Source organism: Engystomops pustulosus, chromosome 8, assembly GCF_040894005.1.
Source record: "Engystomops pustulosus chromosome 8, aEngPut4.maternal, whole genome shotgun sequence".
Lineage (NCBI taxonomy): Eukaryota > Metazoa > Chordata > Amphibia > Anura > Leptodactylidae > Engystomops > Engystomops pustulosus.
This window is the reverse complement of record NC_092418.1, coordinates 22,716,138-22,743,784: the sequence shown is the minus strand read 5'-3', so window position 1 is coordinate 22,743,784 and position 27,647 is coordinate 22,716,138. Positions and strand designations below refer to the sequence as shown.

The 27,647-nt window shown below is 47.9% G+C and overlaps 1 protein-coding gene across 1 annotated transcript; it reads right to left on the bottom strand.

Annotated features, from left to right (window-relative positions):
* Positions 1 to 1,029: 1,029 nt before the first annotated feature.
* Positions 1,030 to 27,080, bottom strand: USP31 (ubiquitin specific peptidase 31). Its single transcript, XM_072120309.1, has 16 exons — positions 26,449 to 27,080; positions 20,277 to 20,402; positions 19,563 to 19,651; positions 19,306 to 19,398; positions 16,812 to 16,947; positions 15,877 to 16,021; positions 15,549 to 15,717; positions 15,366 to 15,477; positions 13,898 to 13,992; positions 12,590 to 12,667; positions 8,874 to 9,003; positions 8,601 to 8,720; positions 8,229 to 8,454; positions 7,902 to 8,060; positions 7,663 to 7,815; positions 1,030 to 7,262 (listed from the first exon to the last, which is right to left on the bottom strand). Exons 1-16 carry the CDS (start codon positions 26,956 to 26,958, stop codon positions 5,857 to 5,859), a joined length of 3,747 nt encoding a protein of 1,248 aa, XP_071976410.1. The 5' UTR covers positions 26,959 to 27,080; the 3' UTR covers positions 1,030 to 5,856.
* Between the last annotated feature and the right edge of the window lie 567 nt (positions 27,081 to 27,647).

Below are 27,647 nucleotides of genomic sequence, written 5' to 3'. Positions count from 1 at the left end.
TATAATCTACTCAGCTGCTCCTGCTCTATAACATGCTCTCTGCAGATAGGACACTATGTATAATCTGCTCAGCTCCTCCTGCTCTATAACATGCTGCCTGCAGATAGGACACTATGTACAATATCCTCAGCTCCTCCTGCTCTATAACATGCTGCCTGCAGATAGGACACTATGTACAATATCCTCAGCTCCTCCTGTGGTGCCTGGATCCATGGGCAAGTGTTTAAAACTGCATTTTTTTCATGTGACAGGTTGCATTGCTGTCCTATAATTGTGAGATGACACCTCAAGGGATCGGACATGTTCTACCAGCACATCCCACAGACTCCATCCTATTGAAGTCTTAGGAACTTGGAGCAAAGCCTTCACCATGATCTCTGTCAAGTTACTTAAAGGGGTTGGCCACTTTATCTCATGTTTTTGGGGGGCAGGATATGAGGCAAGTTACCAGTATACATCTAGTAATAGTCCTGCTCCGCTTTCCTGATATGTAAAGTGAAGCCTCCTGTCTTTTACCTCATCAACCAGAGATTCCTGTCCATAAAATGATGTCTATCGCTCCAGGAACAATTGGCAGGGCGATTGCTCATGTACAGTTAGAGATCACATGACCCTCCATCTGCGGCCATTTTATGGACAGGAATCTCAGGCTGATGAGGTAAAAGACAGGAGGCTTCACTTTACATATCAGGAAGGCGGAGCAGAACTATTACTAGATGTAAATTGGAAAATTACCTCATATCCTGCCCCCCAAAAACATGAGATAAAGTGGACAACCCCTTTAACCCATTTCAATACAGTTTATTTTTGCTGAAAATACCACTACAGAGGGCAGAGACTATGTCTGTCACATCTATGATATGGGGCTATGCTCCCGCCCCCTGATTTTGGGCAGTCACTAGTCACAGCATTGGCCTGTGCTCTCCTCACATTAGTATCACCCAGTCTCTGATATTACCAGTGCTCTACATCTCCGCACAACTCATTATCGCCCTCTACAGGAAAGACAAAGAAAACTCTAGATTTTTGTCCATTTTGATGCTTTTTATTTCGGCATTATAATATTTTTCAACTACAGGTTATCAAACGTGTCTCCCACAAAGAAGCATTCTTGAACGTAAAAAATATAAATTCTGCATATTAAAAGTGCATACACCTGGCATAATAAAACATAAAAATAAATAAAAAGGCATCGTTACACCGTCATGCACCAGGCCCGGCATATCACAACCAGTGTTCCCAAAAAGAGCAGAGGGGGAGAGAGAGAGACGAGTCACCCCGGGGGTCAGCACTCGCCTCCCCCGAACCTGCAGGTAGCCATATTCTCATATCTACCATCCAAAAATAAAAACAAAATTAAAAAAAATCCACATGTAATTATACTGCATTCATGAGAAGGCAAAATCGGTAATGACAAAAAGGAAAAAATAGAGGAATGGAACCGGTCACGGCCATATACAAATCCAGTGTAGTCAGGGGGGGAGGGGTCATGACTAGGAAGTAGATGTGACGGTAAAACGAGTAGTCGTCTTCGAAAAACACAAGAACCCCATGGCACCAGGTAACTGCCCTCAGGCAGGAGGTACAAGGACCTGTAAGCCCTCCATGATCTACGGACTTCCAGCACCATTGGAGGGCTATATACTATGTAGTGTGTAGTAAAAGTTGTCCCGTTTTCCAGGCACGGGAGTCAGTCATCATCGATAAGACCTAAACCATCATTCATGGTATAGAGAATGGAGCAGGTGGTTGTGCTATGGAGCCACCATGATGGTGGACGTCTCCAAGGGTGGTCAAAAACTGACCAGAGACCACACCGTGTGGTGAACAGAAGAGACGCATGGGACGACCTCTTCCACCCGATATGTTTCTCCGAAGGGAATGTCCATCCGTTCTATTAGCAGCAAAAAAAAGTTTACAATAAAAAGTTTGAGGAACAAGTCATAGAAAAAAAAAGCAGAAATGTAGATCATAACACTCGGCAGCCGTAAAACTGGGCCACGTTTCAACCACGTTGGGTCAAACTTATCCAAACCTGTCCACAAGTGTTGTCCGGCATTGCAGCTCCATTGTTGAGGCGCTGTTCTTACAGGAGCATCGGCATTAGCTGTATACACAAGCCCGGGTCCCATGGCAATTGTCAAAATTATGCTCTAAAAGCAAATATATGGAATGATAGAGAAAATGTCTAAAGCAGCAAACCTCACAACGACCTCACTACAGCTTCACCGACGTCAACAACCAAGGCCACGCCGTAAAATTTTGGAAAGTGGGATCCAACTACTACCACCAAATACGCTGCCATCTATGGGTCAAAGTTCTCAAAAAGTTTTATAAAATCATAAGAGACAAAATATTCAGACCTAAAATAAAGACTGTTCCTTCTCAAAATACATCAGTTCAATTATACAAATACCGGCTCCCTGTGGCCAACACTAGGGGGAGCTCTATGAACAACCGTATACAGCAAGCTCCCTCTAGTGGTGGCTGTGGGCAGACAGGATTTCATAATTCTATGCGGGTGTATCAGGTGCTTTGGAGACACACATTCGTCAGTACAGAAATTTGCACCTTAAAATTATACTAGTAAAATGTGGAGAGCCCCTTTAAACAGATCATTAAAAACCAGGGTGACATTTCCGAGACATTAATCTGTAGTGAACTTCTCAGCGAAGCGAATAGCGCAAAACTGCTGGACAATGCACCGACCCAGGGACGCAATAACCTACGTGGTAGAGGGAATTTTACACTCCGCTTCGCATCCACGAGTTCCGGCCGCCAGCTATTTGATCTCCAAGGTCTTGGAAAGTGCGACCTTGTACAGCTGCCACAACACAATAACTTGGAAAGCCCGGGGCAGAGCAATGATAGGAAGCCAAAAAAAAAAAAAAAAACTATATAAAAAAATAAAACGCTCTGACTTCTCAGGCAACAGCACGGAGCCAAGGGATGATGAAAATAAGGAATCGCTATGCAAATGAGGCTGCATAATCTTAAGCGGAGCCAATTATAACGCGAGATCCTCTTTAACCTTTAGTACTTGCTCTTTGCTGTAGCTGAATTTAGTGTATTTTTTTTTAATTTTATAAGGTCTTCGCATTTACATAATATTTGCATTTGGCGGCTCGATGCTCCTCCAGCCTCTTTACGCTGAAGTACCGGCCTGTAGTGTAGGCAGCGAGGTAGGAGAACCGTCACGTTTCACGACCGCGCTGCTGCAATTGTAGACAGGGATAGAAAAAACGAGCAAGAGGTACATGATAAAGCCTCCCAAAACTTAAGCAATGCCCCCATGTTAACGTTGCAGAGACCTGTACTCTCAGCAGCATAGTCGTTCTAGCATGTGGGGAGTCCCTGCCTCCCAGGTCTGTAGTCACGCCCTGTAATCATCATCATCATCATGTTTTCTGTACAGGAAAGGACTCCCACAAGGAGGGAGGGTCTCTTGACACCAAGGATGACTATGCTGCTGTGAGTACAGGTCTCCAACAATGTCCATCAGTCCATAATCATCTGAAAGTTATCATTTAGTGATGGACACAAGCAGAAGAATAAGCGCTTCTATATCTTTCTATCATGCGAGCACAGCTTAGGCAAGGTTCACATCTCGTTTTACAACGTGAGATTATACTTCGGCAGAGATCCCCGCCCATGCGGTCAGCATACCCATAGACTTATACTGGCAGACAAGAGGCAAAGTTTTTGGCAGTCTGACCAATATATACTGTATACTATACCAATGGCATAGCACGCTGCGTGTGACATCTACACTCCACGGAGGCCTCTTACGGATGGCGGATGCTACAGTACTGTACCTGCCCCCCTAGCCTCCACTGTGAACATGCATTACTATCCATAAAAGGGACATCACTGGGGAAACACTGACAATGTTGACTCCACTTCCCATGTTTAGGGTGAGGAAGTGGCATACAGCTGGACACATCTGTGCCAAAAATATTGTAAGGACATGTTAGGAATCTGTCCAGCGTGTCCTCAACGTATGTGAAAAACGAGATGTGAACCCAGCCTTTACTTTCTGGTTCTAATGATTAGATGCTTATCTGACGTCACGTTGATAGAAATAAATATATATATATATATATATATAATCCCCGTCTGTACAAGAACCTGACCCAATGACTGACGTTGGGTAGCATCGATTACATCCAGACTGAACTATTAAAGACAACCTTGAGATCCCACTCCCGGAACAATGGCCGCCATAAGGTACAGAGGAGCAGATTGCTATAAACCTAAAAAACCTTAAAACACTATAACGCTACCCAATCTGTGCCCATCACAACAGGTCGGTAACACAACAACACACACCAAAAGATATGTTGGGCGCTGGCCGGGAGGTGAGAGCACTGAGTAGATCGCCATTGCATAGGTTACGGGTGCGTGCACATTCATAACACTGCCATGCAAAAAAAGTGCCTGAGCGAGGGGGGGGACAGAAGACTAAGGGGGTCCGGCCGTGCATCCAGTCCTATACCAGCCCGTGCTACAAAATGAAGAATTCACGCATCTACTTCACCCGAGCAGCAATAAAAGTATACATAAAAAACCCATAAAACTATTCACTTTGTGTTAGGGGGGATCATTAGTGTTACTACTGTTTTCTTCTCTGCGGATCGGCACCAACAACACTCACAACGAAACTAATGGAGGTGAGGGGGGAGCACCATGTGATTGGCGAAGCCGTGGCAGATATGGTGCTATATCTGCGGTAAGGAGCCAACCATTTGGAATGTCAGTGGTGATAACGTGAAATGTATCCGGAAAATAAAACAACAACAACCGTCCTTTCCGATGGATAATCTGGCCTTCCCTTCCCGAGGGATCTCCAATACTGCTACAAAAGCTGCCCCTGGGCTGTCACAATTCCTTCCTGAGGTCGAATACTGGGATGGTGCGGGGAGCGGAGATGTAACGGTACGTCATACATTACCTTATGCACATGGCAGCATTATTTTGCGGAGCCGTCAAGGCGGCAGCTATTAAGCAGTAAAGTCTATATGGCGGCAATGAGGGGGATCCGTTTTTCCCACCTCCATGTGCTTTGCAACGCTTTAGGGTTATTTATGTTATTTATACAGCGACAGACTGTATGACGATATGATAAGGGCGCGCATAGCGGTATATAACATCATACAGGAGTGATATGATCTGCAGAAATCACCGTTACACCAAGGGAAGGGTATGAGTAATCGATCAAGGGGCACCGGCCGTGGCATTCACCAGCTGTGGCCCGGCATTGGTTAGTTATATCTAGACATAGATTATCACTATTATTATGGTATGAATGTGCAGGGGATGAGAAGCGACACCACAGCAGGTTACCAAGGTCCTGTACAATGCCCTCGAAGAGATGGAATGAGATAATGAAGGAGAGGTCGTAGCTTCGATGGAACTAGCAGGATAAGAGATCCTCCATGACATGAGAAGTCCCCATCCTTCATCCTACTCTCCCGTGAGCTAGAGTCACAGCCGGGCTTTGGTAAGGAAGATAAGAGAGAAAAAGCAGCATTCTGTTGGCAGAAGAGAAAACAATGTTTCCTCGTCTTCCCTGGAGAATTAGGACAAGCGGGCACGGTTCAGCAGGACTGGCTGGGCGATACAGTTCATCCGCTGGCAGGGCATGGCTCGCTCCACCAGCAGGTTTTACGCAGCAAAAGTCAAACTTCCATGCGCAAGCAATGCTGGGAGAATAGAAGGACAAGACCCCTAAACCCCACAGAAGTTTTTTTAAAAACCAGAAAAGAAAAAAGTGCATACATTCCCAGACAGCGACATATGCAGGGGCAGCTTCTCCTGCGGTCAGGACTTGTGGCATGGCCGCCCCTGCACCCTGGGTCACTGAGCTTTAGGCGATGGCTTTGACGAAGAAGGGAATTTTTTAAGGTACTTGTCAGCAGTCTTTTTCCCAGCAGGAGAGGACTGGGCTGCTCTATCGTCGGGGGAAGACTTGGCTTTGTTTTGAGGTAAGGCAGAATGCTTTTTGGGACTTGGAGCCACCTCAGCAGTTGGCGACGTCGACGTAGTCTCCGCTTTCTCCTGACCTGCACTCTTGGTTCCTGTGGGTTTCTTCGATAAGAGACTCGTCTTCCCCAAATCTGCCGACCGCCTGCTCTCCTTCTGTCTTAAGGCAGACTTAAAGAAACTCAGCCCCTTGTCCTCCGACTTGCTGTCCCGCTTGAGACTGGACCGGACTGCGGTCTGAGGTGTGCGGAGGCTAGCCATGGAGGAGCTTCGTACAGTCCGACTATCGGCTGGAGTATCGCTGCTCTTGGGGTTTGCAGCACGGGTGGCACTACAGGGTTTGGCAGCGCAGGGCTTGTCGGAGCCTAAGCTTACTTTAGATGTTTCTCTGCTGAGAGTCTTTTCGGGTGCTCTAGGCTTCCCAGAAGAGCTGGATATAGAAGAGGTTCTAGAAGAAGGAGAAGGTTTCTTGGGTGCTGGAGAAGAGGTGTTCCCATGTGTAGTGGACTTCGGCCTTGGCTGGGACACTTCGGCCTTGGCTGGGGTGGAGGCTTCCTGCGGTTTTCCAGCGTCTTTCTTCTGCTGTGTAGATGAACGTCGGGTTGGTGTACGGACTTCGCTCTTCTTGGTCTTGGAGGCAGGTTTAGCACTGCTGCTAGGTGCCGTAGATGTCGTCTTACCACTTTCCTTCTCGGGGGTACGTGTTGCTTTTTCCTGAACAGCTGGCGCCTTACTAGTCACTGGCTTCTTATTCTGGATCTCCTCGCTCTGTGGCGACTCACGGACCGGGGATGAACTCACAGAATCGCTTTGATCAACAAAGGCGATGTGGTTATTGTTATCGGTCGGGTCCAGTGGGTTACTGCTGACCAGCTCCGCTGCAGTCTTTGTGGTGGGTTCTGTACTAATAGGTTTCTTAACCACCGGATCTTTCTGTGCACCACATTCGGCGACTGCCAAAGGGGCCCGTGATGACGCCCGGTGTTCACGCCTCACCCCTTCCAGGTGGTCGTGGAAGCTGCCGGAGAGGTTGCGAAGGCTCCCAAAGCAGGATGTCGATACGTGGTCATCAGCCTCACCGATCTTACTGAGGGAAGAGCCGTGTATGGGGGATTCTGAGGGGTGACGGCAGGAAGTGGCTGCACGGAGGTGAAGCTTCGCTGCCAGTGACCAAGATGGTCTAAAACCATTCTCATTGGAGACCAGAGGACTAGTGACGGAGGCTCGGCCAGAGCTCTGACGCTGGACGCTGCGGACAAATGGCCGGGAGGAGAAGCCACCTAAAGGAGGAAGGAAATAATTTACATTTATGAATACCGATCTTAACACATTAATTAAAAGAATGTGTCTGGATTAAAGAGGTGGAGAGGACGCAAACACTTTGCTACTTTTATACAACAATGGGTCTAAGAATATTATTTACTTGCCAGTTGCTTTGCTGGTCTTACAGTAGTCTCCTAAGCATCCAGGGTGGCTACTGTTGTGGAACTACACAGCATCTATAGACAACCACTGGCCACAGCAATTTGTGTGAAGGTCACTACTGATGGCATTGGGCTCCACAACAGATCCACCAGAGCTGCAGGAGCACCCTTAGAGATCTGCTATTTGGAGATGCTTAGATGCAACAAAACTTCAAATGACGGCTGATCCGTGCACCGAACACACGTTATTTCTCACCGTCATCCTCACTCCTCTCCCCAGTCAGTTCCACAGACTCTGCTAGCGATGCCAGAGATGTTCGTCTAGAAGAGGCGGCTGAAGCAATACTGGGCTGACGACTGCCAGGTAGTCTAGAGATCCAGTGATCACATAACGAAGAGCTTGTGGAACCTGAAAAAGTGGAAGAACAGAGATCTTCAAGCACAAGCCGCACTGTTCGGATGACCCAGATCCTTAGTATATGCAGGAGGCTGTACCTGCCACAGAGCTGTTAGCTGACCAGGAGGGCACAGCCGCTCTGCGCTGGTAGAAGAGGATGTAGGCCGATGGTTTACACACTTCATCCTCCGCCAGGGGCTGCACTTCGCTGTCATCGAAACAGTACCACATGCCGTCCACAGAGTTCTTACAGTAAGCTGAAGCACAACAACCCAAAAGGTGACACTTATATTAAACAGTTACAAATTTCTGCACTCTAGACCCAAAATTGCAGTTGTCTTGCAATCATCATTCCATTCAGAAGCGTGTAGCACACTAACTTATTCTGGAAACCATGAAAGCCGGGCCATTACATGACTACCCACCTGTATAGTGTCCCCCTTGCATGGTCCCATGGTGGTTGCAGACGGCGTACAGGTCATATATGAAGTCCTCAGGGTCCCGGCCGAGTCCGTAGGGTCGCCTCCAAGGTGACCAGTGTGATGGGAGGCTCCAGGAGCTTTGACTGCGCTTCACCACGTGGGGAGTCATATCCAAGCCAACTAATGGAAAGCGGACCATGTTCTGCAGCTTCACCCTACGATCCACATCCTGTGCGGATAAGAGAGCGTTACTGGCCGGGAGACAGGCAGCAGGTGTCAGGAGAGGATCATGGGTTAGTACAGCGTACCAGCCTTATGTACAGGCAGCAAATGGTTTCAGAGCCAGTTAGTTGTACTTAGCGCAGGGCGACTTACCTGCCGGAACCTCTTCAGGTGTAGTATGAGCACATCGGGCAGGGTCCACAGGCTGAGTTTAATGCTGCCCTGTTGAAGCTGTTTACAGTGAGGGCAGCGCCAGGCATTGCCGGGAGCCAGCTGCAAATAGGCCGCACAGGCGAGTCAGGCAGATGGATTGACCAGCACAAAATATACAGCACAGGCAGCGAATACTCTACACCAACATGTGCAAACGTTGCCCCCCACCACCTCAAAAAATACAATTTCTAACAGTGCGGCTGTTATACACACCTGCTCCTCTTTGGTATACAGCTGGAAACACTGGGAGAGGCTGCAGCACTGTGGCTGGTGATGCAGCTCCCGCTGCAGGCGGACGCTCTCCGAATCTGGGACGTATTCCTCTTCTGTGTTCCCAAAAAGGCTGCAAGATAAAAGTGCAGAGCAGAGATAAAGATTTAGCAGTTGTAACATTAAAGGAAACCTACCATTTCAAATGGTCGGTGTAAGCTGTAAACACCGAGCACCAGCTCAGGGTGAGCTGGTGCCGGTACTTAGTTTCGTTAGTGTTAAAACTGCGGTATCGCGGTTTTTACACTTTTTAAACTTTATAGCAGAAACTGCTTTGGCATTTCCTATGTAGGCGCGCGCAGCGCCGAAGCAGTTTCTGCTATAAAGTTTAAAAAGTGTTAAAACCGCAATACCGCGGTTAATAACACTAACGAAAGCAAGTACCGGCACCAGCTCACCCTGAGCTGGTGCTCGGTGTTTACAGCTTACACCGACCATTTGAAATGGTAGGTTTCCTTTAATTATAGGTGCTCAGACACCACCATGTTAGATTTGTCTAATTTTCCATGCTGCTTCAAGCAGAGCATCACACAGGCAGCTAGAGACGGGACCATCTGTGCCTGCTGGGAGGACAGTGCGATACCTTATTCCTCCCTATGTTCCATAATCAGTATACACTTATCTTCTACATAAATGTGTGTCCAATCATCAGAAGGCACCGTGATAGGAGTCTGAGCTCCCCCTGTGATATCTGGGTGGTGCAATCCATGCATTGGCATCATTCAGGGGGGTCTAGAGTGCAAAATTGTCTCCCCCTTGAGAGACAGTCATGTGATTCACAGGGGTCACTATGACCCAATTAAAGAGACGGATACCAGGAATATAAAATTATATTTTTCTGGTACAGAATGAAAGAATAAAAGCCGAATACTAGATTGCTTTTTTTAAAGGGGTTGTCCAAAGGTTGAAAAACAGTTATTTCCCCATAATAGCGCCACACCTGACCATGATTTGTGCTGGTATTGCAGCTCAGCTGTATTGAGAGGAATGGACCTTAGTTGCAGTGTCAGCACAAACCATGGTCAGGTGTGGCACTGTTTTTGGAATAGAGAGAAACCCCTTTAAGGTTAGCTGCAATCACCATTCACATGTATATTCACTCATAGCTCAAAAAAAAAAAAAAAATCAGGGATTAGCTTATTGCTTCCATAGTTATTAACCCAACATGTGTCAGAACATGCCCTGCGTGTTACCATAGTCGCCAGCAGGGAAAAATATTGGAAACCTTTTGTACAACACAAATCAATATCCATTTACTTCTTGTTGGCAAAAACTGGAACACAAAAAAAAAAAAATAAGTGGTGGTCCTTAGAAGGGGCATTCCCACCTTAAGATACACAAGGCAGATCCGTCACCAGGGCGCATCATGGTGGGAGAGGATGGTGAGCGTCTGTGCATCTCCGTAACATCCATGGAAGTGAATGGAGAGAGACAGGGACTGACAAGGTGGCACTCGGAGCACTCTCTGTGGGCACCCAGGCCTTCACCCCAGCACAGAGTTTCTAGACAGGACTCAAAACCTCCTCATGTAGTCCCTGGTCACCCAGGATGTGCTGTGATCAGCGCTATTTTAAAGCTACACCAGTCCTTCGCTCCCTGGGACTACAGAAGGAGCGAGGAGGTGCAGACAAGGCTGCGCTATTATTGGAGCTCCTGCTCTGGGCCCCGCAATTCTTCCCATTCAGGGGCCCCTGGAAGGAAGCTACAATGATAATCAGAATTTCTCCTCTTTCTTTAAACAGTATTGGTATCCTAAGAACACCGATGCAATTGAAAGCCGTGACAAAACAGGTAGCAACATGTTACTGCTTAAATTGCCATGTTGGTGCTAAATGGTCTGTAAAAGGTTTGCCATCACTGCCCTAGTGGTTACTTACCACATGTCACCGGTTACCACTGAGTACAGGCATACAAGGTCTAAATCCTTGCCGTCTAATCTTTCCAGCCACAGTCGCATGTGACAAATGCCTCCGCTCTGTCATGGCTGAGCTTGTGAACATCAGAATTGGTTCTTAGGGAAGGGGATTACAGCGGCTGATGAGATGTGATTTCCTGCACGCATGTCATTACTCTGGGTAATGCTGTAAATGAGGAGGGATAAGTAGGAAGTGCTAGCCTGGATCTCGCTGCGAGCTGTCACGCCGCACTTGTGTGGAGCCTAAATGTTTCCCTCGTGTGTCCGGGCCACCGCCGCGTTGTTCTGATGTTGGCGACGATGTGTGACTGGAACGTGACACATCCTGTAAGAAAACACTCAGCGCTCACAGCATGGGAGACGAGGGGTGAGGAGGGGTGCAAGGCTTAATACAGAGGTGACAATTACACGGAGGAAGGAGATGTTTAACCATTAATAACTACTAAAGGCAGCGCCCCCTGAAGGACAACTCACCTTCCTACAGCGAAAACCTAACCCTCAATGCAGGAGCACATGTTGGATTTTAATTTTCAATGTAAACATAACCCAAGGGGGTATTTATGCATTTTTTTTTAAGCCAAAATATTTTTGGTGTCTTTTAAACTTTGTTTTGCATTCTTTATTCAGTCCCTCTACAAGCTCGGACCATGTTGTACTGTGTTGGAGTGTTAAGCTTGGAAGTGTGATTGACATGTGACAGCTGGGCCATGCACCATCCATCAGCTCTAGCAGATTATGGGCCCTGGAGGCAAAGGTAGACAGCGCCAGACACTATATTGTGGCCGTGCCAGGCAACTGCAACTCTGCTCCTAGGAATTGCAGTACTCCAGCATTGCCACCATACAGAGGATGGAGCCACCCGGCTCAGTTTCCCATTGCATGCAACATGTAACGTGGAACAGGGAACTAAACAATTTCTTTCAGCCCGGAAAAACCCATCAGCTCTGTCTCTGTCCAACGCCTTTAATGACACAGCACCACATCTTTCCTTGCTCAGCAAATGTAGACCTGCCCCGTGTAGAGAGACCGCTCCACACCTGACCACAGGGAGTGTGTGGTATTGCAACTGTTCCATTGACCTCTATACAGCTGCAATACCCAACAGCTGTATGGAAGAAAGCTGCCGTATTTATCAACCCCTTTTAAGTTTTTCTCAGCACAGTTTGCAGCCATATCGAAAAATATCATTAGAAAAGTGCTGCAAAGCAGTTTGGCGCAGACTTCCTGATGTCTGAGGACTGCGTACACTTGAAACATGTCTAATTCTAAAAAGCAGCAGATAAGTGCCTCGCAGGGAAGCGCCGATCCCTGCCTGGAGAATCGGGAGACAAGCTTGTCAATGCTGCAATTACAGAGCGGTGCTTAACATCACCGGTTAGTAGACATCCTTCAGGAGCGGTGTAATAAAACCAGACAGGTGTAACCTCCAGCAGCTGAGCTATCAAAACAGCGTCTCCCCGACGCAAGGACGAGCAGAGATCCTGCGTGCAAATAGTCACTAGCGATCCGCCTCAATCCTCATTTATTCCATTAGGGCCCATTACATTCTGTGCTTCTTGAAGATATCTAGTAAGAGGCATGCACAGGGGGAGCAGGATCCAAACTACATTCTACTTTCTCACATTACAGCTGAATGTAAGGTACTGTGCTGCAGCCAAACATTACAGAGGGACCCCCTTCCCGCAGACTGTACAGCGATTGCACACCAGGTCCACCTTTATAGACAAAGTCTCTGAGTACTCACTATTCTTTAGTTTCCCGATCCCATTCAACGACCAGCTTCACATGTGCGGCTCCACCAATACCACAGGATTTCAGAGCCCTATATAAAAACACATAAGGCATGAGAACACTATGATACAGATACAATCTGAAGAGTTCTTAAAAAGGTTTTCCAAGCTTAGGAAGAGACAGAGGGAAGATGGATGTATAAATGACGTTTTGGCCAGATCACTGACCTTCACCACATTCAGTTTGCCAGTAATATGACGAGAGGTGCCGCCGGAGCGGGATAACACGCAAACACAGAGAGAACATAAAAACCTCTTTGCAGATGTCAACCTGGCTGGGACTTGAACCCAGGACCCCAGTGCTGCAAGGCTGTAGTGCTAGCCACTGAGCCACCGTGCTGCCCTCAACCTCTCCTCATATTACTGGCAAACTGAATCTAATGCAGGTCAGTGATCTGATTATTGGCAAATAAAATAATAAAAGATACAGCATACAATTAACACTTTTTTCAATATAATCATCATCATTGGCTGCAGCAGTCACATGATCATGAGAATTCCAGCCTGACGTGTAGGCAACAAGACTGGGGGCACAGAGCAGGGCAAAGGAACGTGTGGGCAAAAAAAAAAAAAAATCTCTTATTGAGGTTACTTGATCTACTGATTTTAGGGTTTTTTTTGTGCCTGAGCATGGATACGCCACACAGATGAGGCCCCTTCTAGTGGCCAACAGTGGCATTTATAAAAACAAATTGCGGGTCATTTACTAAGTGCCTGAATCGGGTTATGGCGGGTTACCCGAATATTTCCGATTTGCGCAGATTTTCCTTGAATTGCCCCGGGTTTTTGGCGCACGCGATCCGATTGTGGCACATCAGCGCTGGCTTGCACGCGACGGAAATCAGGGGGCGTGGCGGAACGAAAAACCGATGGATTCGGAGAAACCGCCGCATTTAAAAAAAAAAAAAAAGGTCGCTGGACACGCGCTTACATGCACCCAGCAACGGATCGTGAACTCTGGCGGGCCTCGGCGGACTTCAGCGCAGCAGCAACACCTGGTGGACATCGAAGGAACTGCCTTAGTGAATCGCCGGAAGACCCAAATCCACCGCAGAGAACGCACCGCTGGATCGCGAATGGACCGGGTAACTAAATCTGCCCCATTATTTTATTATCTTCATCGCTCCTTGCATTTTACAATGGTTGAAAAGACCAGACACTGTCGGGGCAGCTAAGAGGGACATGAGGTCCTCTCTTCTGCCAATCACAAGAGATCCTTAGAGATGGATTTGAAAAAGTAAAAAACTGTGTCAATCCTTTACCTTTCCACTGTGGGGTGACACAGAGGTTTTTCTTCCTGAGGTAGGAGGTAAGTTATTCCAACAGCTGTAACCACCCGCAGGCTGAATGGACACACCTGGCAATGAAAGCCAATATATAAAACATATATATAGACAACGCTGTACAGGAGCGTCATACATGAAGACAAGCCCCCAATATGGACACATTACAGTCCGATCCCTAATAAATGCCCATTACTGGATAAAAAAAGAAGGGTTAACTCCAACTGTGCCATAAGGTATTCTTGCCCTGTCACCTATCCTCTTAGTGGGAAGGGAGGCGTACAGGGACCTTAGGTGTAATCAGAACACCCAGTATGTTATAACCTTATGTACAACACTGATTGATAGTGGCTTAACTCTTTAACGATCAGAACCCTTTTTTTGTATTTGTAGGTCTGTTTTTTTGTTCCACACATTCAAAGATTCTATAACGTTTTTATTTTTACAGAGCTGTATGGGGGCTTGTTCTCCTTGTAACAAATTGTACTTCCTAGTGTCCGTATTTAATATTGAATGGCATGTACTGGGAAACTAGAAAAAAAATTCCAAATTCATTGACGAAAAAGATAACATTTTCACCATTTTGTTTTGGGCTCTGTTTTTATGCCTTTCAATGAGCGTTACAAGTGACACCTCTGCTTTTTATCCTGTGGGTTGGCATCACAGGAATACCACATTCATATAGGTTTTATTACTGTGCAATACATTTTTTAAAAATTAAAACCGTGTGTAGAAAGAAAATTCTCTTCATTTTTGCCATATTCTGAGGTCATTAATTTTTTCATACTTCGGTGCAGGGAGCCGGGCAACGTGATGATGTTTTCATGGCTACCATTCTGGAGACTTTGCAACCTTTTGATCACTTTCAAAAAAAATTTTTGTGCGTTGCAAAACGACAAAAAAGTGGAATTTTGGACATTTGTATGCCATTTCCGTTAAGAGTTTTCAACGGCGTAATAACTATTTATATTTTGATAGATGAGAAATCTTGGGATGCTGCGATACCCAAAACATTATTTTATCTTATATCAGTTCTAGGAAAATGGGGGTGATTTGAACTCTTAGGTTTTTATACATTTTTTTTTAATTTTTGAAAACTTTTTCAGCCCCCTAAGGTACTTTAACCCTAGAGAGACTGATTGCTCCTGCCATATACTGCTATATTACCATACGGCAGTATATGGGAGTTTTGCTACTGATCTACAAGCGTTGTCCCAGCCGATGAGGTCACGGGGAGATGAAATCACAATTTAGATTGCGGAGGCATTTAATGAGTTAACACCTGCGATGGGTACCAGCACTGACAGCGGTTGTAAGCAGTGGGTGTTTGCTGTATTATGCAGCAAACACCCACCCAGTATGGAGAGGGCTCTGCCCGTGAACCTTCTCCATATAGCCGTTCCCGTCACGCAGTGTCAGGAAGGGGTTAAACAATGACAACGCTCACCTGAACACAGACCGAGGGCCGCAAGGAATACTGCATTTTCTCCAAGATCTCTTTTTGCAGGACGTCCCACGTGATGTTTCTCTCCAAATGTAGAACGAACGGCTGACCGAACCTATAAGCATGTAAAATAAGTGAGAAAACAAACCAATCTTGTACTACAGCACAGCCAAGGCTGCTACTCACCTCTTGCCATGCTGCCCGCTGTACGACCTGTTACACACCAGGATTACGATGCGATCCCCTACTCCAAACCTATTCGTGGAAAGCCGCGTGGAGCCGGAAGAGTAATGGGAAGACCGATGCTGGTCAATCCCATTCCTTATATAATTCTGGTTGTTGTTTACACAGACTCCTGTAGAGACAGAACAGGGGAGAAATTGCTCATCCCCCCATTGAGCTAAGGCTCTGTTCACACCAGAATTACTCTCTAACATCATAGACATTCAGCAATAGAAGATGAACCCTACACAGAGCAGCCAGTGCGGCCTGCACAATCCTAACAAGTCATTACCTCTCTGGCCCAGGAGTCCGTCAGAGGTGTAGATCTCTGGGGTCTCAAATGCAAATATACAGTCGCTCTCCTGGATAGTATCCAAGTCATCTGTGTCAGAGAAGGAGCGATGGAAGCCATCAAAATACATTTCAGTAATAACTATCTGGAGTGAGAGAGAAAGAGGGAAAGAGGAGACGAAAAGATGAAAGGTGGACACAAGCGGCACGCAGTAAAGAGAGAAAACGTGACCCCCCCCCCCCCCAAACTGAGGAATAAAAATGGTTAAAATGCAAAACATGTATGATTCCTCCTCTACCTCTGATCCAATTACCCTGATGAAGCCTACATTTCCCATGATGCCTTTGACTTGGCTGAAGCGGAAGAGGCGGAGTCTAAAGACCCTGCACTACTTATGGGCAGCAGTGGAGTCGGTTTCCTCTGCCTCCTGCTTGTGGGGGGCTTCTCCCAGTCATCTCTTACAAGCAGGAGAGAAGGATAAACCTGCATCTTATAAAAACCTGAGGTTCTTCGCACACAGATAGTACAGACAGGCAGAGTTTTATATGGATTTGGCTACAATGTCACTGATGTCCTGGTCTCAAATGTGGCACAGTTCATCTTTTCAGCAGCCCCAAAGTGACAAAACGAAGTAGATATGGGAAATATCGGAGGATATGAAAGATGATAATATTTCTGTACTTCACGGGGAGACTGACCTCTTGCCTAAAGAGGAGAATGAGCTCTGGATGGGCGGGAGGTTGGAATAGGCCATCAGAGTACCAAGTCTCGCATCAGACAGCCTGAATTTGTGGCCATTAGGAGCTAATTTTTAGATTTCAGATCAAGGAAGGACCCAAGAATCCGCATTTCTCCTATATCACCTGTGTGTGGTCAGAAGATAAACATGTGCACAACATTCCCTTCTGATCCCGGATACATGCGGCTCCTCTTACCTGATCAGTTGGAATCTTTGTCTCCATGGAAATGGCTTCCCGTAACCGCACCACACTTCCGGACAGGGGAATGGCCACGCCGATGCGCATGCAGTGCGAACACTTCCCCTGATAGACCACGGTCACGTAGAGGGGTCTATAGACCAGAGTAGGGGAAAAAATAAAATAAGGTAAAACTCAAAGACAGGAAAGGATTATTTCCGAAGCTGCTACAACGCACGGATTGTGTTCTCTAATGCTAGGAAGCCGTTATATAGCAGGTGGGATCTATAATATATACAATCATATATCAGCCATATCAAAACTACGGAACTGATATTGATCTCCATTGTAGGTCACTCCACGTTATGACGCTGCCATCAGGCCCTAAACTGGCCGATATAGAAACCTGTGCAGGACGTCTGGAGGCGCCCACTGATCGATGACGACATATACAGACGACGGGGATAGCAGCTTCATGAACAGTAGATATAATCTGCTTAAATAATAGATCAGAGCTGCATCCAGAAAACACAATGTCTGAGCCTATTCATTAGATAAATCAAATCTCATTCCTTAATGTCACTTTGGGGCAAACTATACGGTCAGAGTCCATATGGGTCTACATTAATAAGGAGGACTTCCCTTTGGGACCCCCAGTGACTGACAGAATGAAGACTGGAAGTCCTCCTGAACTACCCATTGATAAATATGACTTACTGGATCATTATACCCTTCACAGAATTTCCAGGAGCTTCAGGGAGAGGAAATAAATTGTATTAAAGGGGTTATCCGGGTATAAAAACTTACTTAGAGCCGGACTGGGGAGGGCAATTTAAAAATAACAAAAACGTGTATTTACCTCCTCCGGCGCCGCTGATGTCACGCGCTGCGGTCCGTCTCATCTGTGCGCCAGGACCCATCCGGCCGGAAGCTCCCATCCGACACAATCTCCCAGTGCTTACAACATTGAGAGACAGGGACGGATGGGAGGAGCCGGCCACACCGCGGACTGGAAGCTCCCTGTGCACAGCTTCTGTGTCCCTGTAAACAAACAGGGGCACAGATCAACGGACCGCGGCGCGGGACATCAGCGGTGCCGGAGGTGTTAAGTACACCTTTATTATTTTTAAATAGCCCGCCGATATGCAAGTTTATATACCCGGATAACCCCTTTAAAGGGAACCTACCACCACAAATCTACCTATAAAGGTAGATTGGGTGGTAGGTGGATCAATGGGACGTGAGGATAGCTCTTTTAAGGGTTAATCCTCACATCCCCACACTTTTTTGTTAACTTTTATTAGACATATATTCAAATTTACTTATGCGGCTACTGGGGTGTGGAGTAGCCGCATCTGAGGTTACACGAGGCGGCTACTCCACGCCCCGGTAGCCTCTTTTCCCCTCCTACTCACCCATCTTCAGCGCGCAGCTCCGCGTAGCTGCGCGCCCTCGTCCGGCGATCCTGCAGTCTGCGCATGCGCAGAAGAGCAGGCCCGTGCCTGCGCGGTCACTGCTCCGAAACTGGCGCGGGCCTGCTCTTCTGCGCAGACGGCAGGATCACCGGACGAGGGCGCGCAGCTACGCGGAGCTGCGCGCCGAAGATGGGTGAGTAGGAGGGGAAAAGAGGCTACCGGGGCGTGGAGTAGCCGCCTCGTGTAACCTCAGATGCGGCTACTCCAGGCCCCAGTAGCCGCATAAGTAAATTTGAATATATGTCTAATAAAAGTTAACAAAAAAGTGTGGGGACGTGAGGATTAACCCTTAAAAGGGCTATCCTCACGTCCCATTGATCCACCTACCACCCAATCTACCTTTATAGGTAGATTTGTGGTGGTAGGTTCCCTTTAATCGGTCCAAAGCCGCATGCCAGTAAGGCTGGGTTTACACCATGTTTTTTTATATATGATCATCGTATCCTTTGTGAAAGCTCCCAACGTATACGCAGAGTGTACACATTGACATACACTAGCGTATACAGAGGCATCGTTTTTGCCTCTGTCTGACCAGTATACAACGTATACCGTAAAAAAGGATTGAAAGATGTCACAAGCTACATCTTTCCATCCTGCTGCCTCCTGCTGGGCAACGTATACATTCAGCAGAGGTAATAGAAGCCTATGGGGAGCGGATGCAGCGTTCTGCACACCACCTCCAGGCTAGCCGAGTGGATATGTCGCTCAACAGGAGGGGGGACCCAGTGATGTCTCTGTACAGCAGTAGCAGACAATTACTGGCTGGTGACGTTATCTCCTTTCCCCGCATTCAGGGGGGATGGGGTCCCCGGGCGACGTATCCCGCTGTATAAGCATACATTGTAAGGAAACATCAGGATTCTGCCCGACATGTCCTACAACACACGGCACAAAACATAATGTGAACCTAGCCTTAGTGCATGGCCGCAGATTGAAGGGATCGGCCTCTGGGTTCACCATTGTCAAGGTACCACCAGAGTGGTGAAGAGGAGCGTGTGATATCATGTTAGTCTTGTCACACTTTAGCCCGTTCTTACCGTGTATGAGGCAGGGGGATCGGCAGAGAGATGCAGAGGAAAGGGTCAAAAGTGTTACTCTGTTTTTGACAATGCGGACACGTCAAGGAGGACCTACAAAAAGACAGATTTACCAGTCAAAGCAGATAGAAGAACCATTAGAAGAGCCTAGGAAAGATTACAAACAAATATATGTCCCAGATACAATCCTTATAGCAGGTCTAGATTTTGCAAGGGAGACAGAGAGAGACCACAATGGCGGATGTGCATCATAATACCTATACTGAGCTTGGAAGAGTTCCTGGACGAAGGTCCCACTGGTTGGAAAAGGCGGACCCTCTCCGCTCAGATCTTCCTCCACCGGGGGCTGTAAAAAAAATAAATAAATCAAAGTCAGAACTTCCACTGTGTAAACCAGACATCTTATCCATTACAGATCAGGACACAAGGTCAGCAATACTTGTATGGGACGGCGGCTTGTGGACTTACAACCACCATGTAATTAGAGGGGGTTTTTAACATTGTAGTCACTTATGCTCTCAAATTAGGGGGTAAATGTCTGTTAGTGGGTGGTCCGACAGTCAGCTTAATAATATAATAATTCTTTATTTAGCACTACAGATTATGCAGCGCTGCACAGAGTTTGCCAAATTGGTGCCTTTCCCCAGTGGGGCTCACAAGCTAATCAACCTACCAGTATGTTTTGGAGAGTAGGAGGAAACCGGAGGAAACCAACACAAACACGGAGAGAACATACAAACACTCTGCAGATGTTGACCTGGATGGGATTTGAACCCAGAACCCCAGATCTGTATTGCTAACCACTGAGCCACCATGCCGCCCTAGTAAATGTGATCGTAGACGCGCGATCTGCATTTGTTCTGTGATCCTTCACCCACACGTCTTCCAACCACATATAGTGCAGCAATGGTGGACACAGACAACCTGCAGACAGTAACTTTAGTAAATACAGTGCACGCGTTACTACTCACCCGAGGCTTGTGCTGGACAAGGATATTTAGGTCTTCGTGCACCCGGTCCAGAAGCCACAGCAGGAACTCCTGGGCATCGTGCTGGGAGGTGCCCCGGTACTGGAGGGCATTCCTGGAGACCACCGTCTAAGGAAGAAGAAAACAAATCATTTATTTTTATGGAACAGACGGATATTTATTACTTCTACATAAGTAACGGACAAGGAGCAGAGGTGCCAGATGCAGTCTTCAGGGCAAAAGGGAACAGGAATACACTTGAATGAGATTGAGTGCAAACAAAAGAGGGATTCAAATAAAGGGGTTGTCCAGAGGTTGAAAAACATGGCTGCTTTACTCAAAAAACAGCTCCTCATATAACCATAGGAAGTGCATGTACTGCAATTTAGCTCCATATATCTCTGTACAACGGAGCTGCAATACCAGCACAAACAGTCAGCAGTGGCGCTGTTTTGGGAAGAAAGCAGTCATATTTTTTAACCTCCGGACAACCCCTTTTAAAAACAAACACCTGAAAATGCAATACTACTATCTGGAGGCAGCATGTTATAGAGCAGGAGGAGCTGAGCAGATTGTACATAGTGTCCTATCTGCAGGCAGCATGTTATAGAGCAGGAGGAGCTGAGCAGATTGTACATAGTGTCCTATCAGCAGGCAGCATGTTATAGCGCAGGAGGAGCTGAGCAGATTGTACATAGTGTCCTATCAGCAGGCAGCATGTTATAGAGCAGGAGGAGCTGAATGTACATAGTGTCCTATCTGCAGGCAGCATGTTATAGAGCAGGAGGAGCTGAGCAGATTGTACATAGTGTCCTATCAGCAGGCAGCATGTTATAGCGCAGGAGGAGCTGAGCAGATTGTACATAGTGTCTCACCTGCAGGCAGCAAGTTAAAATCTGCTCAGCTCCTCCTGCTCTATGACAAAGTCTGTAATATGTACAATCTGTTCCAATCTTTCTGCTCTATAACATACATCATCTTAGAAGTGAGCTATTTTAATCCGTCGCTGAGCAGGGATCCCCAGTGATGCTGGGGGCCATGGATTTTCCCCGCAGGATGTATATAACTAGTGTAATGATGACTGGACGGCTGAAAGCATTTAGTGTTGGTCGGTGATATTCAGGGCACTCTGTTTCTTCCTCTTTAGGCCTGTAATCGTGCACCTCAGCCTGACGTCCAAACCACTTTACACTGGATGATGTGTGTGGTGAAGGCTTCGCCCCTGCTGGGGAGGACAGCGAGTGCCAGGCCTGGCACACAAACACAACATAGCAAAACCCACATTAAATAAACATAAACAAATGAAACACACAAAGTGCCCGACTCTGCATCCAAGAGCGTCTGAAAGGGAGCGATTATCCGGAGATAGAAGAGGTACAGAGGACCCGAGAGAATCCTAAATGAGTCTTATCACAGTTTCCCTGGCAACACTGTTTTGCAGGGCATTTTGCACGCTGGCATTGGACTGGAAGGGCCCTTGTGAGGATGTAATTGCTGGTTGTCAGTGTGGTGTCCGACTGCCATGTCCTCGGCAGCCGATGCTTTTAACAACAAACATCCCGCGGCCCGATGCTCCGGTGCCGCCACTTAACGCCTCAATTGCTGCGCGACCACAGATTGCCGCTCCAGGAGCCATCTCTGCAGTCAAGTTCTTACGTTTCCAGCCCGAGATAAAACATCCCGTAATTACTGGTATTAGGCCCGAGAGGCGGAATTATCTAGTATTACAGAGAAGCCGCGCTTCTTGTGCATCCAGCCCGAAAATACATTCAAAATATAAGACTTGGGCGATTACAGACATGGGAGTAATGGGCACACGTCTAGTACCCAGTGTCCTGCCAATACACCTGGTGCGCCAATAAGCGGGTACGCGGAAATCAATAACATCTACATCACCGCAGCAGCCACGGACATCTATGTAAACGTTTCCATCGCTTCTTAAAGGGATGATCCATCTATAGATTGTCCTATGAAAAATGTGGATGGCAAAAAATGTGGCAGGGCAGGCCAGTGGCTGCCTAGCGACACGAAACCTACGGGTCACATCCCAGACATCCACCGATCGGATATTGATGACCTATACCAAAGGTGGGTCATCAATATCTATATCCGAGAAACTCCCTTGAACAACGCAAGACCCCAAAAATAGCATAATCCCTTAGCAAAGACTTCTACGTGTAGTAAACATAGACCATGACAGGTAGTAAAACCCGCACTTTACGGGGGAAGAAGCTCAGTCCTGAGATTTACGGGCGCCTTATAAATGCAGACATGACAGACAGTAAACTCTCATAGAGACACGCGGAGTTATGCGCTAATTTACGAGGACGTAAATGGCGGAGGCAGGGCTGTGACTTGTGTTATATAAGCGGGAGACGCAGAGTAATCTCCAGGCGCTCGTGTGCTCCGCCGCCGACCATCATTCCTATATCATTGGCTTTTATGAACTTCTACGACACCAAATGTAATTCACCGACACTTAAAGGGTCTATTCACACATTGCAGTCACATCGCGGCAAAGACTATGCAATGGACGCAGTGTGTGAATAGACCCCAATATGTAGGATACTACAGAAAGGCAAGTAATCTGCTGCACAACCATAATGCATAAAGATCCCGGAATCCTACTGTTTGTGCTCCGTATTGCAACTCATCCCATTCACTTAGAAGAATCAGCTGCAAGAAAAGAAGCAAAGAAAGAAGCCAGGGGGAGAAATAAAATATTTGCCCCCTAGTTGCTACAGGCGTCTATGGAGACGGGCGTAACAAATAGTAAAAAGTAGTGAGTGGAGAAGCACTCACAATTAGGTTGCAGCTGATAACACTAAGTTTTATCGCTCATCCAAGTGCTTTATTAACATCTGTACAGCTGAGTACTGCTCTATAATGGCCTATATCAGTGGTGGCGAACCTATGGCACGGGTGCCAGAGGTGGCACTCAGAGCCCTTTCTGTGGGGACCCGGGCCATCGCCCCAGCACACCAGACAGGACTCAAAGAATCTTCCTGCAGTTCCAAGCAACTTAAAAGATGCTGCTTTCAGTGATATTTTGATATTTACTTTGCTACTTGGGACTGTAGGAAGAGGGCGAATGAGACAGGGTCGAATTATTTTTGGAGAACCTCCTGCTGGCCTCAGAGGAAAACTGGAAAGAAACTAAAATGATGAAAATTTTCCATCTTTCTACTGTGTTGCTGTCCTCAGGAGGACAATATGATTGAGAGTTGTTGAACAGCAATAAAATAATGCTTTAATTTTTGGTTGGCACCAAGCGATAAATAAGGGGGTTTTGGGTTGCAGTTTGGGCACTCGACCTCTAAAAGGTTCGCCATCACTGGCCTATATAATCCTGCTGATGCTTCTGAGTGAAGAAAGAAGCTGCTGGAGATGACAACAAGCTTCCATCTCACCTTAAAGGGGTTGTCCGAGTTTAAAAAAAAAAAAAAACTATATGTGGCCGGGGGCGTGCTGCCTAAAACAATAAAGATGTACTTACCTTCCGGTGCCCTCCGGTATCCAGCGCTGCTGTCGCTCCGGTCCAAACAAACAAACAAACAAACATGGCTGCCGGAGCAGTGCTGCATTCAGCTTCCAGCCGGCCGTGGCCGGGTACGCCTATCCGTCCCTATACACAGCATTGTGTATGGGGGCCGGAAGCTGAATCCAAGGGCACCGGAAGGTAAGTACATCTTTATCGTTTTAGGCAGCCCGCCCTCGGCCACATATAGTTAATTTTCAAAACTCGGACAACCCCTTTAAGGGCATTATTCACATCTATGATGTCCTAAATGACCGCACTGAAGCTTTTGAGTGAGTACCGGAGCAGATTCTACTTTTGTGTGCAGTGTATGGGAGGCGTCATCACATCCGGTCTCCCGCACACTGGCTATAAATTGTACAGTGACTAAGTTTTACCTGTACTCCTCCATATTGGATTGCAGGTGCACAGATTGTACAATCACATAGTGTAGGGAGGCGAGTAGTAACATGCGGGTGATATTACAGCCGTTAAAGGGACCGCACCCTGTATTCAGGGTTGTTTTTTTTTTCCTATCGCATTTATTCAGATTACATGTGGTTTTTGTGATGGCAGAACAATGGGGAGATATTTTACACGGCAGTGGGCACATGAAAACTTCAAGTCACTTAAGGCCAAGAGGCTGACGAACCGGAAACAGATCTCACCCGACGGATGCGACTTGCCCAATCGCCGCCTCATTATACACAAACTTTCCAGGAACATAAAAAGAAATCTCCAACCTGGACGCCAGCCATTGCTAGACTACCATGATCAGTATGCACTGCCAGATGGGAGTCGTGCTCTTCCTATAAAATTGGTCAGGTCTTACATGTATCTGGAAATCAGACATGTGTAGACTGCTCCACAGTGTATGGTGGAGCTCTGCATCACTCCATAAGACAGGATGAAGCGATCACAGTCCTCTTAGTGGATGTGATTTCCATCCGGCCACATTCCTGCCGGAATAAATAATCACATGAGGAGTCACACCCAGTGTACGAGTAGCCCGAGGTGTCAGTCAGCAAGCTGGAGCACGCGTCTAGCCGCTCAGTAACACGGCCCGTGTGTCTAGAGGTCCTGCCCTGTTATGTATTGATTTATGCAGGAAGAGGCAGGGGCGGCAGGCAGGCGCGGGTTTGGCATCTTCCTCGTCCGATTCGTTGATGTCCCCCGTGTGCCATCGCACAGAGAACACGTTCCTCATTAATTCAGACGTCAAGTCGCAACACATCTTCATTCCGCAAGGTTATTAAAGAGGTCTTCCATCACTTTATAATCACCAAGATCTTAGAATAAAGGGGCACTGGGTCCCCTGCCCCCAGCATGGAGGTGCCCCTGCCACCCACTACACCAGAGAAATGCAGCCAACTAAACCAGGGTTAGGGTCCCTTTACCATTATCAGGTGGGGGGTCTATAACACTATAGAAAAGAAAATTAATGCAATTAGCTTCGGATTAGTCTGTCAAATTGGAGGTGACTCCCCGTCACTCCCTCTGGTGAGAACCAACACTTCTGGCCCAACATCCCCCATATCCGGCACCCAGTATTCCCATCCAACTAGGAACAGTGGACTGCAGTACAGAGATTCCAGCATCTTATACCACAACAGAGAAAGTGACGCCTGTATGGATGTTTCTGCCCAATATTCTGCTGATTAGTGGGCTCCCCTCCAAAAAAAAAAAAAAAAAGTCTCCAATATAAAAATCTTGTAAAACCCCTTTAAGATCAGTTGTAAAGGAGATCCATCTCCTGTATAAGTATTGTAACTGGAAGCGAGGGTGGTAGTAGGGGATGCTGGGGCTGGCAGTAGAGGATGGGGGTGGTAGTAGGGGATGCTGGGGCTGGCAGTACAGGATGGGGGTGGTAGTAGGGGATGCTGGGGCTGGCAGTACAGGATGGGGGTGGTAGTAGGGGATGCTGGGGCTGGCAGTACATGATGGGGGTGGTAGTAGGGGATGCTGGGGCTGGCAGTACATGATGGGGGTGGTAGTAGGGGATGCTGGGGCTGGCAGTACATGATGGGGGTGGTAGTAGGAGATGCTGGGGCTGGCAGTACATGATGGGGGTGGTAGTAGGGGATGCTGGCAGTACATGATGGGGGTGGTAGTAGGGGATGCTGGCAGTACATGATGGGGGTGGTAGTAGGGGATGCTGGGGCTGGCAGTACATGATGGGGGTGGTAGTAGGGGATGCTGGGGCTGGCAGTACATGATGGGGGTGGTAGTAGGGGATGCTGGGGCTGGCAGTACATGATGGGGGTGGTAGTAGGGGATGCTGGGGCTGGCAGTACATGATGGGGGTGGTAGTAGGGGATGCTGGGGCTGGCAGTACATGATGGGGGTGGTAGGGGATGCTGGGGCTGGCAGTACATGATGGGGGTGGTAGTAGGGGATGCTGGGGCTTGCAGTACATGATGGGGGTGGTAGTAGGGAATGCTGGGGCTTGCAGTACATGATGGGGGTGGTAGTAGGGAATGCTGGGGCTTGCAGTACATGATGGGGGTGGTAGTAGGGGATGCTGGGGCTGGCAGTACATGATGGGGGTGGTAGTAGGGGATGCTGGGGCTTGCAGTACATGATGGGGGTGGTAGTAGGGGATGCTGGGGCTGGCAGTACATGATGGGGGTGGTAGTAGTGGACGCCGGGGCTCCCTACCTTGAACTCGCGGCTGTGCTGCGGGGTGTACTCCAGGGTCCACAGGGAGCGCAGGAGCTTGGCGAGCTGCTCGGTGACCTCCCCCCGGTCCTGCGGGCTGGGCAGGGGGCTCCCGGAGGAGGCCTCGCTCTCCTTGTACTGCTCCAGGCCCAGGAACTCCGCGAACAGGTCGGTGTTGCTGAGGCACTGCAGCACGGCGTTCATGAAGCAGGTGTTGCCGTGGTTCTTGAGGCCGGAGAGGCCGGGGACGCGGCTGGGGGAGGGCGGCGGCTGTAGCGGCGGCAGGTGCGGGGACTCGGGGGGCTGCGGCCGGGCCGGGGAGCCGCTCTTGTCCCGGGCCTCCGCCTCCTCCTGCTGCTGCTCGTTGCTCAGGTGGGACAAGGCGCTGAGGGTCCGCAGGAAGCGGCTCACTAGCCCCCCGCGCCGCCAGAACAGCTTCTTCCCCAGGGACACCTTCTTCTCCTTCCCGCCACCGGCCGCCGCCGGGGCAGCTCCGGACACCTGCGCCATGAGGGCATTCCCCAGCGGGCCCGGGGCTGCCTGTCACACACTCACACCGCGCGCGCGCCCACCACCACTTCCGGCCGGGGGGCAACCCGCTAAACTGTCCCCGGCCCGGGCTGCGGGAAGCTCTGCCCACGTCACGCGTCACGTGGCCTGAGGGGGGGGGGGGGAGCTGTCACGTGACACTGGCTGCTGCGAAGCGCCGGGGCTTCAGTCTGCCGGTAACTTATAACGGACACATGATGGAAGGCGCCGTGCAAGTCACACTAACGTGCCCTCCCTCCGTTATAAAAGGAAAAAAATGTTGGTTTAACAGAGGTGTAACATATCAATTAAAAATCTTATTAACGTCAATGTCAATTTTATGTCATCCGTTATGTGCTATCCGTTATCCATGCGTTTTTTGGATGGAAAAAAAAGACGGTGACTGCAGGAATTTTCCTCCATTTGAAAGCAATACATGGATAATCCCCGCCAATCTGGATGACAGAAAATTGACATTGATGTCTGTGGGATTTTTAATGCAGGTAATGAGTAGTGTGAGTTTAGCCTCCTGTTCAGACCTGCAATCCTTACCGTAAAAAAAAAAAAAAGGTAACATATCAATTACAAATCCCTTTGACATCAATGTGAATGTTCATGTCATAGTACGTTCCGTTTAGGCTAAGTTCACACTACCATTCAAACCTCCGCTC